Source organism: Anastrepha ludens, chromosome 2, assembly GCF_028408465.1.
Source record: "Anastrepha ludens isolate Willacy chromosome 2, idAnaLude1.1, whole genome shotgun sequence".
Lineage (NCBI taxonomy): Eukaryota > Metazoa > Arthropoda > Insecta > Diptera > Tephritidae > Anastrepha > Anastrepha ludens.
In genome coordinates, this window is record NC_071498.1 from 157,098,404 (window position 1) to 157,110,592 (window position 12,189).

Consider the following 12,189-nt stretch of genomic DNA (forward strand, 5'->3'; position numbering starts at 1 on the left):
ATGCGGGTGCATGGCTCTGGATGCAAGAAAGTTCAATATTTTAGGAAAAAGTTCCTTGAATAACTTGGCAGGAGTAGCTAATTTAAAAATAACAAGCCTTGTTAGAAATATTAAAGCCACAGGTTGGTTCAATGAGGACAATGTAGAGTGAGGAGAGGGGACAGCCCCGATGGCATCACTATGGGCCTACTGCGGGCCAAGGTGTGTCAATTGACAACCACTATACCTACCTACCTACCTAGTAGGAGCATGCCTCACATGTCACTGGTACGATGGCACGCTTAATGATTTTTTGAGTTAAACCACTTTCCAAAAAATAAAAAAATACGGGTATATGTACATATCGCCATGTGTACATTTATACAAATCTATATTGCAAATCCTAGAAAAATTCCGATTATGTACCAAAAGACGTATAGGGGATTTTCTTATGACAATTGTTGTTGCTTTTTTTGTCAGTATTTTCGGGAATTTGCTACTCATCTCAAATCAGCCTCTTGCGTAAGTATTTGCTATATGTATATGTAAGTATGCACTTGTATAAGTAAATATTAAGTATTTGGTAATGCCAAGTTTCACGACTCGCCGCGGCAGGTGACAAGTCGTAAACGAACGCAAAAACTAGTCCCAGGTGCATTGTTGTATGCGCCTGTGTGAGTTGTTATTTAAACTGAAGATGCGCCAACGCCAGTTTGCTATTATGCAATGTTTGCGAAAAGCCCACCTATGCAGGCATTTGTATGTATCAAAAGCGAAAATCCTGTTTGGAGAGCAAGGAATTCCAAGGCACATAAAAAATGTAAGTGTAAATGCAAAAAACAACTCACTTTCGCGGAATTTCTTTTGGAGTAAAGAAAGTAAAAAACTAAAATGCGTTGTAAAACTTAGCAAAACATTGGCATTGAAATAAAAATGTTTACGTGAAAGCCATGAAATAAACAATATGAGAAAAAGTTATGAAAATTCGCATTTGGTTGTCGATGATGTCTATGTATGCAGTTGATGCCGCGTGATTTGGTTGGTTAGGTGCCGTGTTTACCCACGCTTTCAACGAAATTTAGTATCTTGGAGTGATACTTGACTCCAAACTCCATTGGAAGCTACAGATTGAAAATCGGGTAAGGGCAGTATAAAGAAGGAGCAGTACGCTCCTGCAGTATAGCCTCCCACTCATTCCATTTCTATGCTCGGAAAAAAATGGGGACTCAAACCACAAGTCATACTTTGGAAGTACAGCGTGGTGTTTCTGCCAATTTTTAATATATTCCGTGGTCTAGTTTGGTGGGAAGGTCCCCGGAAGGGCTATGATATCACTGAACTGGGGATGGTGTAAAGGATTGCTTGTAGAAATTGCCTCAGTGTTGCACTGAATGTCGTGTTGTACTAACTTCCCATTGATTTTTACGTTATTTTCATCGCTGTACAAAGTGCAATCAGGTTAAAGGAGGTTGGCAATCTCTTAAGGGACATAGTAGCATTTTTAGGCACTTAAAACCATTTTTCTCCGAACTTCAAACAGATCTCTCTATCCGCAAACTGGAGTTCGAGGGTCATGCCACGGCAATCTTTCCAAATATGCAGGATTGGAAAGAGAGGATAATCTGCAACTCAGCTGGTACCTCTGCCTTTTGACGACTCCCAGATGGAATCGGGAGTCAGGCAGGAGCTTTCTCTAAACCAGACAACTTATATATTTTCTTAAAATTGCCGAATACAGCTAGTGTTTTTCAGGCAGAAGTCTTTGCGCTCCTGCAAGCACGCAAAATGCTTATGGAACGTGAGAGGGAGGGAGATATTAACTTTTTTTCCGATAGTCAAGTGATCAAGGCTCAGACGACGCCACGGTGCAGAACAAAACTAGTAAACTCCTGTAAGGAGGAGGTCAAATATCTTGGGTGGGCAGGCAATACATCTCTGAGCTTAGTTCCAGGATATAAGAACTTAGAGGCAAATGAAATTGCTGATGAGCTTGCCAGGAAGGAGTCAACTGAATTGGTATCAGAGACCTCCTATCCGGTCATCGGCATCCCTCTGACAGTTGTTAAAGGGAAAGTACATAAATTATTTCTCAGGAAAGCGAAGAAAAGATGGAGCTCCATTTCTTTATGTTCAATTTCGAAAACTCTTTGGCCCCAGTACAATAGACGCAAGACATAGAAAGTCCTGGTGACTCCACACTGTTTTATTTCCAAGCTCGTAGCTGTATTTACCGGTCCTTGGACATTCGGCACACACGCAGAAAAGCCTGGTTTACCAATGAGATCCCATTGCAGAAGCTGTGGAGACTTTGCAGGGAAGGAGAGTCTTGAGTAATTTCTCTGTAAGTGTGCAAGTTTGGCACTTAAGCGATTATATATATTTATATTTTGTGACTCTTTGACTACCGTTTTTGCCGAGTGTTTTACAGACTCGCACAATTTATGACCCGCCTTTAACTCCGTGTGGAGCATAGGGCTCCTTGAGAGTTTCTTACCTTGCCGCGATGAAGAGGCTTAGGAAGTTCAATAATACCGAGAGTGATGTCGACGGTAGCGTAGCTACTGGTAGATCCTCCTAAGCCGATAGGGTCAATGGTGAGTACCGAAGCTAAAACAATCCACCTTGTAGCAAAGTCGTAGGCAATGGAACAATGAGCTGCAGAAGCTTTACGACTCATACACATGGCGCAGTGAATAAAAATCCAGCGGCTACGTTGGTTGGGTCATGTTGTTCGAATGAATACAAACGCTCCGGCTCTGAAAGTATTCGATGCGTCTGACCACGGATTAGTGGCGTCTTTTGCGGGCATCTGCCAGGAGGATTGTCAGCAAGGCAATACGGTTTCCGATACGAAAAATCAATAGAGGAGGTGATAAGCAGCACTCAACGCAAACACCACTTCCAGAACTACATCACCGCCCTAACACCGCTTGATGTACGAAACGCCTTTAACAGCCTACGAGGGATAGACATTATAAAGGCACTACGAGAAAGGTTTCGAATAGCTGCATGCCTGCTAAGAATTCTCCAGAGCTACCCGTGTGAGGGTGAACTACTGTACGACATACCAGATGGCTAGGAAACAAAAGCGATAACGTCTGGCGCAGCTCAAGGATCTATTCTCGGCCCGATCTCTCGAATCTTAGCAACGATGAGATGAGCATAGAAATATCAGAAGATACATACATATCTAGTGGGACACGTGGATGATATGGCGGCGGTCGTACCAGCTCGGAACACTGAGGACGCTAGAAGGTAACTGAATCAAGTCATGATAAAGACGCAAACATAGCTTGAGGACCACGGCCTGGAACTCGCCAAACATAAAACCGAAGTCGTCCTTATGACACGAGGTCACATGCCACTCGAGGTCAGCAAGCAAATGCCAAACGTCCTTGGTGACTCAAAAAGTAGTGAAATACTTAGGTATTCAACTTGACTGCAGGCTTACTTTCTCGGACCAGATACGGCATGTGGCTACCAAAGCAGCAAAGGTCAAGAGTATGCGAAGTAGATTAATGGTAAACATCGGAGAGCAAAATAAAGCTAATTATGGCGGCCACAAACTCAATTCTCCTGTACGGCAGCGAAGTATGGTTAGTTGTGCTAAACTGCAAAGCCAAGCGCAAAGCATAGGAGGTCGAGCAACAGCAGCACCCAGAGTTGCCTCAGCCTACCGCGCTGTCTCAGGCACTGCAATTTTTGTGATCAGCGGGCAGATACACGTCAACCTCATGGTCCGGGTACGAAAGGATGTGAGGGATTTCAAAAAGAAACACGTTATCACTAGCTTTTTAGAATGGAGATGCGAAACCATGCTGACAAATGGTCCAAAGCAACTTCGGGAAGTGAACTTCTTCTTAACTCAGTTCCTCTCGGGCCACGGATACTTTCGGAGATACCTATACCGCATGGGCAAGGTAACCGATTCTAAGTGCATATACTGCGAAGCGCTGAACGATGACGCTAAATACACGCGCACACACTAACAGATGGCTCGCGGAGAGAAATCCTCTGAGGAAGCAGATTTGCCACATCACACCGAACAACATAATCAGCAAAATCCCTAACGCAAGGACAGCTGGAATGCGGTAAAGTAATACATCGAGAACGTACTACGAAAAAAATATTGACCTCGACACAGTGCAACAAAGTGAAGCCGCACAGATAGAGACACAAGAAGACGAGCCTATAGCATGAAAGCTACAAATATGCTGCCCCGAGACGTGGGTGAATAGAATTGGTCCCTTATGGATGCCGTTATGGGCCCTCCCGAAGTAATATAGAAAGCACTTCCGAGAACGGTGTCTCCCCAGGAGGAGGGGAGGGATCGTTTTAGTGGCCATACCACACGACGCGGTGGACGACGGTCGCTGTAAGTGCGAAGGCATTTTGAACCCTACTCACCCACGAAAAAAAAATCCTCCTTGCATCAAGTGGCTCGCGATATAAACGTGCTACTAGGGTATTTCTACATATTTCATGGCAATTGCAGCTTGCTTGGACTAGAAAACCTGGACAAATCCGCCATTTTTTTCGAAGGAAACTTATCACAGATAACAAAAATAAAGTAAAGAAGAAAATTTATCCGAAACCCATGTAGACGAGTATAGAAAGGGATCGAAAACGAACACATACAACATGAAATTGGAAGAGAGGCTCGGACAAATAACCAATAAAGGATTTAAGTGCCCATTATATATATATATATGTATATACCTTCAGCCTTCAATCGCTAATCTGAAGCTATCAGCTAGCTCCAGGTTCTAGCAATGTAATCGTAATGAAATGAAAAAAATATACCAATAACCAAATATCTTCTTAGGTTTCCCTCTATTTTAGGGACTCTTCAAGCCTTAAGTCCAATTCACTGCAAAGAATCTGAGAAGAATCTGCAAGAATCTGAGATTGCAGAAATTATCGATAAAAGCGCTGCAACTAAATTGAATCAGATGTATTATTGTATGCTCATTAGGCCGGGTCGATTTGTGGGGAGGCAAAAAAATCGCCCATTGCTCTGTGAAAATCATATTTTAGGGATCCAAATAAGAAACTTTGCCGAAGGAACCATACCTCTAAAACGAATTCTGATGTCCCCCAATTTGGGTCGAACTTTTTAGTTTCTTTTCTCATGTAAAGGCCAAAAATGGTGATATTTTGAAATGATTGTATGGGGAACCCCCCATGGGAGTTCCAAGGGGTGTGCCACTGGCATGGGTGGATCGGCCGTCCAAAGTTAGTGGGGGCCGGTCATACATTTGGACTCGATTGGAGCACTCTAAATGGGTCAAAGTGGGATTTTTCGTTTGACCCAAATTGGGGGACATCAGAATTCGTTTTAGAGGTAACATATGGCTCCTTCGACAAAGTTTCTTATTTTGATCCCTAGAATACGATTTTCACAGAGCAATGAGCGATTTTTAAATCGACCCGCCCTAATGCTCATACAACGAGAGTCCACATTTTATTTAATTTCTCTACGCCCCTCTTACTTCAAGCATCAAGGTGCGCTTGGCGTTTCACTTCCATAATTCATTACCAAAATTGGAGATGCTGAAGCGACATCTTCTCTGTATGTACGGGGGTACACATACGACATGCAATTCAATCGAGTAAATACGAATATGCGCAACCGTAACAATCGTATCAACCACCAGAAATGCGGCAAGTAAGTTTTTGTTACTTAATTTCGCGGCAAATACCCGCTAAGGCAGCGCCCTCCTCGCGCTTATGCCACACAATGTGGCGCATGAACCATACCGCAATGACGTGGCACGTAACAGCAAAGAGATGCGCAGCTGTGGATGACCCTCGACGGTACTTTGGCGGCATTCAAGTGTTTTGCTAATCTTCTTTATTGAACTAGCGAAATTTTCCCATTCAGCGCAAACAACTGGCCAAGCAAGTGGAGTGAATGAAATACAAAAATAATAAAATAATAAAAAAACGAAAACAGAAAATGAAAATGAAAATAAGAGGTAATGAATAATACTTTTTATTATTTACGATCCGGTCTGACCGATAAGCAGCAGCAGCAGCAGCGGAGAAAGAAAAAAAAATGAAAGAGAAGAAAAGGTGGTAGACAGCGCGCGACTCAACAAGTGCCAAGCATACAGTTACGGCGCCAATCATATTTCATTTAATTGTGTGTGTTTTTTCTTCTGATTCATTGTTGTTTTGTAGTTATATTTGCTTTAGCTATTTTTGGATTTTTTTTTTTTTGTATCAATTTTTTTCTTTTTTTTACTTTTGCTTTTTGTTTTTGCTTTCATGTTTGTTGCTAACTACTTGTAGGTTTACTAAAGCACCCACAGCCACAAAAGCTCCGGTAATACCTCCAAATGACAGCAGCCGAAGCGCAGTAGAAATAATAGAAGTAGCGTGAATAAATAACAATTAAGCCGGCTTTATTGCCATTAGCTATGGTTATGATTTAAGTTACCAGTCAGCGCTTAGCGTCGCCGCTGTGACTTACTGGACTTGAATATGTATGCTGCATTAGTTTTATTTTCCAATTTTGCACTTTTTCGCCGACTCTTCCTGATTAGTTTTTGTTTACAAACACCTCAATTCGATTAAAGCTGCGTGAGCGCGGCAAATCAGCAATTAAATGCAGCACAACATTTTCTGTACCTGTAGTGGGCTTAGCAACATTTTTCATGCTTATAGTGAGCTTTAGCAACATTTCTTATGCCTATAGCAGCCTTAGCAACATTTGACATACCTTTAGTGGGCTTAGCAACATTTTTCATGCTTATAGGGAGATTTAGCAACATTTTTCATACCTTTAGTGGGCTTAGCAACATTTCTCATGCTTATAGGGAGCTTTAGCAACATTTTCCATACCTTTAGTAGGCTTAGCAACATTTCTCATGCCTATAGTAGCCTTAGCAACATTTGCTATACCTATGGTGGGCTTAGCAACATTTTGAGTTTCTATAGTAGCCCTAGCAACATTTGTTTCTTTGCTAATGTTGCCAACAGCATACCGACACTCAACATTACTCAGGCAACCTTTTTCCATTTCATGTTGCTCTGGCTATTCGCTTGTGTTAAGCCACCTAATACGCACACCCGCACACACAACTCTTTTTGTGTTGCTTGCAAACTTTAGCTTTTGCCTCCGCATTCTGCTTTCTTGAACTTTTGATTCGCGTGCAGTCTAACCCTCTGCCAAGCGCTTGCGGCTGCATGGCGGTTTTTTGACGTCTTCAGGGATGCGCTCGTCAACACCCATTCAGTCTGCAGCGCGTATTCAGTTGGTTAAGACGTCTCTTGCCGGATTACGAACATTTTCAATAGCGTTCCTACAAACGTAACGGTTTGCTAAGTGTGTTTGGAGTACATAAATAAAAAGCCAATAAAATATTTGTTGTTGGATTTTCAATTTATTTCCGAACGTGTGCACTCAATTGAAAAAAGGCGCGGAAATTTGATATTGCCGCAGGGAAAACCAAAAACGTACAAATAAACTCGCATGTGTGTATCTGCGTATGTATGCACTATATTTGCCTGTGGGCTAGCGTAAACATTGCTACCGTTGTAATTATGCCTTTGCTGTTAATTACGAGTGAATATTACAGTGTTTAAACTGAAAACTTTAATTGCGTATTGAAAGAAAGTTGTGAATGTGTTAATTATAAATCAACAAAAATTCAGACCAAAAATAAACGACTTAAATAAAAACCATCAAATCTGCATTTACAATATTTTTATTTTTATTTTGTTATTTTTATTACAGTCAGTGCACTGTTGTACCTTTACATTTTTCCAGCATTTCAACGCCTTTAAAATAATAAAGAAAAAAAATATTTAAAGAAAATAAACATTTCATAAACAAGTAGTAATTTTGCATTGCCTGCTAAGCCTCAAGGATTTTGATATTGGAATACAACCAAAATGAAATCGGTGAGTTATAAAAGGATATCTAATTTTTTCAATAATGGGATACGAAATTCTAAATTTTTTATTCTTTATGGGTTTTGCACATCGACTTCATAGTCTTTTGTGCCCCCGTTTTTTATTATAAAAGCGCAACACACGAAATCTCTAAGGAACCTCGCCGCTAAAAAAAAGAAAGCCTCTATTTTTGATTTCTTTGAAAATAACGTCTTAAGTACGTAGACTCAAACTTTGTGAAAAAAAGAAATTTCCAAAATTGTTTTTATTTATTTTGTTTAATAAAAGTCGAGTTATTATATTATAAATAATAAAATCAAAAAATAATAAAATAGGTTAGGTTATGGTGGTAGTCGGTCTGTACGACCAACTCACTTAGACCTTACAGGTCCGTTGTGAAACAATGTTATGCACGGGAACCTCATATACTTTCCTTCATGGAACCATTTTGTGGCTCTTATGAAACGTAGAATTGATCCCATACCCACGCCAGATAGCTCTGTAAGAGAATTGAAAAAGTATTTACCTAGACAACCTGCTCTAATTTTAGCTAAGGCTGGATTATTGCAAAGGAAGTGCTCAACTGTCTCTTCCTCTTCCTCATCTCTACAACTTCTGCAATAAGCCGTGACCTTCGAAATATCCTCTCTTAAAAGGTTAAGCAGTTCCTCTGTATTTCCCTTATTTATTTGTGGCCTCTGTAAGCTAGCTATTACGTATGTGTCTTCATCTCTCCATGACCTATTGACCTCTTGGATAATTTTGTTTTTCATCATTAGTTTACTCGTGGCTAAAGGTATTCCAATGGTACTTTTATCACTGAGCAGTTTAAGAGCAGTACCTTTTCTGGCTAGCTCATTGGCCTTACAATTTTCTTCAATATCTCTGTGCCCCGGAACGCAAATCAGGTTGACCTTGAATACGCCACTAATATCATTTAGGGCTGCCCGGCATTCCTGTGCAATCTTCGATCTTAGTATAGCCGCATTCATAGATTTGATGGCCGCCTGGCTATCCGAAAATATATTTTTATAGTCGTTTTTGCTACGGCATGCGTATTTAGATATTTAGCCACTTCTTTTATAGCTAGAACCTCTGCCTGATAGACGCTGCAGTAGTCTGGTAGTCGAACGGATAGTTCCAGTCCTAATTCCTTCGAAAATACTGCATAGCCAACCCTATCGTCTAGCTTGGAACCATCTGTATACAAATTTAATTCTCGCCTTCTCCATCGCCTTGGAGTCTGCCTCCCTCTTCTTGACGGTATACTCGTCTTGAAGAGTCTGTCGAAAGTGATTCTAGCAATAGAATATTCTATTTCTTGTTTGTAACTATTCAGAGAGTGCAAAATAGATGCGTGTCCAGACAACCAGTCTTTCCATAGCGCCATACTTTTGAGTCTAAGCACTAAGGCAACGGCCACGTGTTTTCCTACCTAATTTAGTGCAGGTAAATTTATTAGCACTTTCAGCGTTTTGTTTGGGAGTCCTTAAAGCTGTTCTTTTGACTTTACTCATGATTTTAGCTTAACTTGCCTTTTGTTATATAAGTATTCCATATATTAAGATTGGCCTAACTACAAAAGTATAGAGCCGTAAATAAGATAAATAAAGAACAAAATTGGAAATTTCTTATAAATAATTATCCCACTTCAAAAAAACTAAAACACTGGCTACTTCGCCCTTCAGCTATAACTTCCTAAAACCTTACTGTGAATACTCTGTGTGCGGACAATTGGTTCACAGGGTATTCACAGTAAGGTGGAATATTTTTTGGAAAGTTAAAGCGTACAGTGCAAAACAAAAACAAAGTGGAAAAAAGTGTTAATTTTATATTGCATAAAAAAGATAGTTTCGATATATGTCCATAACCTCATATCGGGTAACCCTGTACTGAGAAAGTCATTTCAGATTTATTTGGTTATGCAATAAAATCATGGCTTAAAAACTGAAGAATAAAGGGTAATGAAACCAAATGCGTGCATTTTACTTTTACTCTAAGGAAAGAAACTTGCCTTGCAGTTACAATTAATGGTCAGAATATACCACAACAAAATGAAATAAAATCACCTAGATAAAAGACTCACATGGCAGAATCATGTAGAAAAGAAAGGAACTAACATCAAGATTAAAATGAAAAACCTTGTATATTGGATGCTAAATTCGAAATTAGCATCACCTCTAGAGTACAAACAGCTACTGCATAAAGTCATGCTAACACCAACATGCACATATGGTTTGGAAATGTGAGCAACTGCTACGACTTCAGGTATTGAAAAACTTCAGCGAGTGCAATCTAAAGCCTCGTGGATAATTACGGGAACTCCATGGCATATAAAAAAGACATTCACAAAAACATGTACATACCTCGTGTAGCCGTTGAAATAGTACGGCTACGCAAAAAATACATACTAAAGCTAGAAGACCATCCCAATCAAGTAGCCCGAAATTTACTTCTAAATGAAGGTCACACACGATTGAGAAAAACGACATTTTCAAGTCTGCACTATCTTAATTATCTCATCTCGCACGAGGGTTCGTCCACGAAGGCAACGGAATCTCGGTCATTCCGGCTTTCAGTACGGCCTCTTCGTCTTGAGAGATATTGGCAGTTTCAAGGGAGACTGAACATTAGGTCTTTCCAGCTCCGTCCCTTCAATTCCACCACATTCAAAAAAAAAAACAAAGAGAAAACCCATTCGCACACAATCGTCGTGAAGTACAACGCAAGCTTTAAGGGAAACTGGGAACTAGGCCTTTCCGGCTCCCAGCTACGAACACTTGGAGACTGAAAACTCCTCCTTTTCAGCTCCCTCCATTTATTCACTACCATCACATTAACATCCGATTTAACCATATATGCATATATACAAGGTGAAATCCAAAATTAACAAGACTGAGCTAAAATAGAAACGACAGGAGCTTTGTTCTGATAACTTCTAGTTTATTTATTCAAAATAGGCCCCTCTGGCCTCGATACACTGTTTTGCGCGATTTAAAAGCTTTTCGAAAGAGTGTTTCAGGTCATTAACCGGAATGTTTTTCCATAATGTCGGTACAAGCCTTTTATATGTCCACTTGGACGCAAAACGTTTTCCTTTCATGGCCAAATGCAATATTCCGAATAGGTAGAAGTCACAGGGAGCCACATCAGTTGATGGTTAAAATGCGATTTCTAGTTAAAAAATCAATCAGAAAAGTGGATCGATGAGATGCTCCTTTGCGGTATTCAGGGCGAATTCGACGAATGCGATGCAACAAATACTTCAAAACGCACGTTGGCACAAATTTCTTGTGAATAGTTCCACAGGAATCGTGTAAACAAATGAACACCGACTTGATTTTTGAATTCTCTAAACGCGATTTTTTGGGTAGTGAGTCGTCTGGGACCTTCCATAAAATACGTTAAATCGTTGTATTGTTTCAACAATAATTTCGGTTAATTTTTGATAAATTTACGAACAATTTCGATGAAGTTCCATGGAGATATGAAATTGACTTTCTGTGAAGATTTCTTGGGGCAAAGATCTATCACTATGTATATATGATTAATAATATATGATTCGAAAAAGTCTCTAAATGGATACCCGGAAATTAAAAAATGTCTGTTTGACTTTTTTAACCAAATTTTGGAAATGACATCTCAAAAGCATAAATGTTCATTGCGCCAACCTCTGAATTGTAATGCTCTGTTAAAAGGATTTTTTTACATATAACAGAAATAAATTAAAAGTCTTATTAAGCTGTGGCAAAAATATGTATTTGGTAGAAATTTATAAAATATAAAAATCAAAAATATTTATTATATAAAAATTGCAAATATTGCCACCGTAACCAGGCGGTGTACAAAATTCAACTTAAATTTTCAAACGATATTGGAGGAAATAACCAATTGTTGTAGTTGCGCTCGTCAACCTCCTAAAATCGACCTGCTATTAAATAAAATTTCTTATTGCAATTAGTTCCATTGTCCAAACGCAATTTAAAGTTTATAAATTTTTTTGTGGCAAATTATAAAAATTAAAAGGTTATTGCGCATCCGGTGCGCAGAAAATCTTACATAATTTCATTGGAGGAAAAATCTCACATATATAAGTGCCGTTCGACAAAAAATCCCATAATAAATGCGTGGAAAGTGAAACTTGACTGACACCTGGACGCCGCTGCCGCTGTACGACTACGATGACCTACAGAAAGTGGAAACAAAACGAGATACGCGAGCAAGCAAAAAGCCAAAGTTGAAATGTGTCGCATGAGTAATGAGTTATTTTCTCAGCGGACAATAAATTCGCATGTGCGCATCACTTGCTTT

The 12,189-nt window shown here is 39.8% G+C and overlaps 1 protein-coding gene across 1 annotated transcript in view; it reads left to right on the forward strand.

The window, feature by feature from the left end:
* Positions 1-7,731: 7,731 nt before the first annotated feature.
* LOC128855671 (putative mediator of RNA polymerase II transcription subunit 12) overlaps positions 7,732-12,189 on the forward strand; it is an 80,225-nt gene continuing 75,767 nt past the window's right edge. Inside the window, exon 1 of the mRNA XM_054090763.1 lies at positions 7,732-7,887. Coding sequence (XP_053946738.1) covers positions 7,879-7,887 — 9 coding nt within the window. The 5' untranslated portion in view covers positions 7,732-7,878. The remainder of the gene's footprint in view (positions 7,888-12,189) is intronic.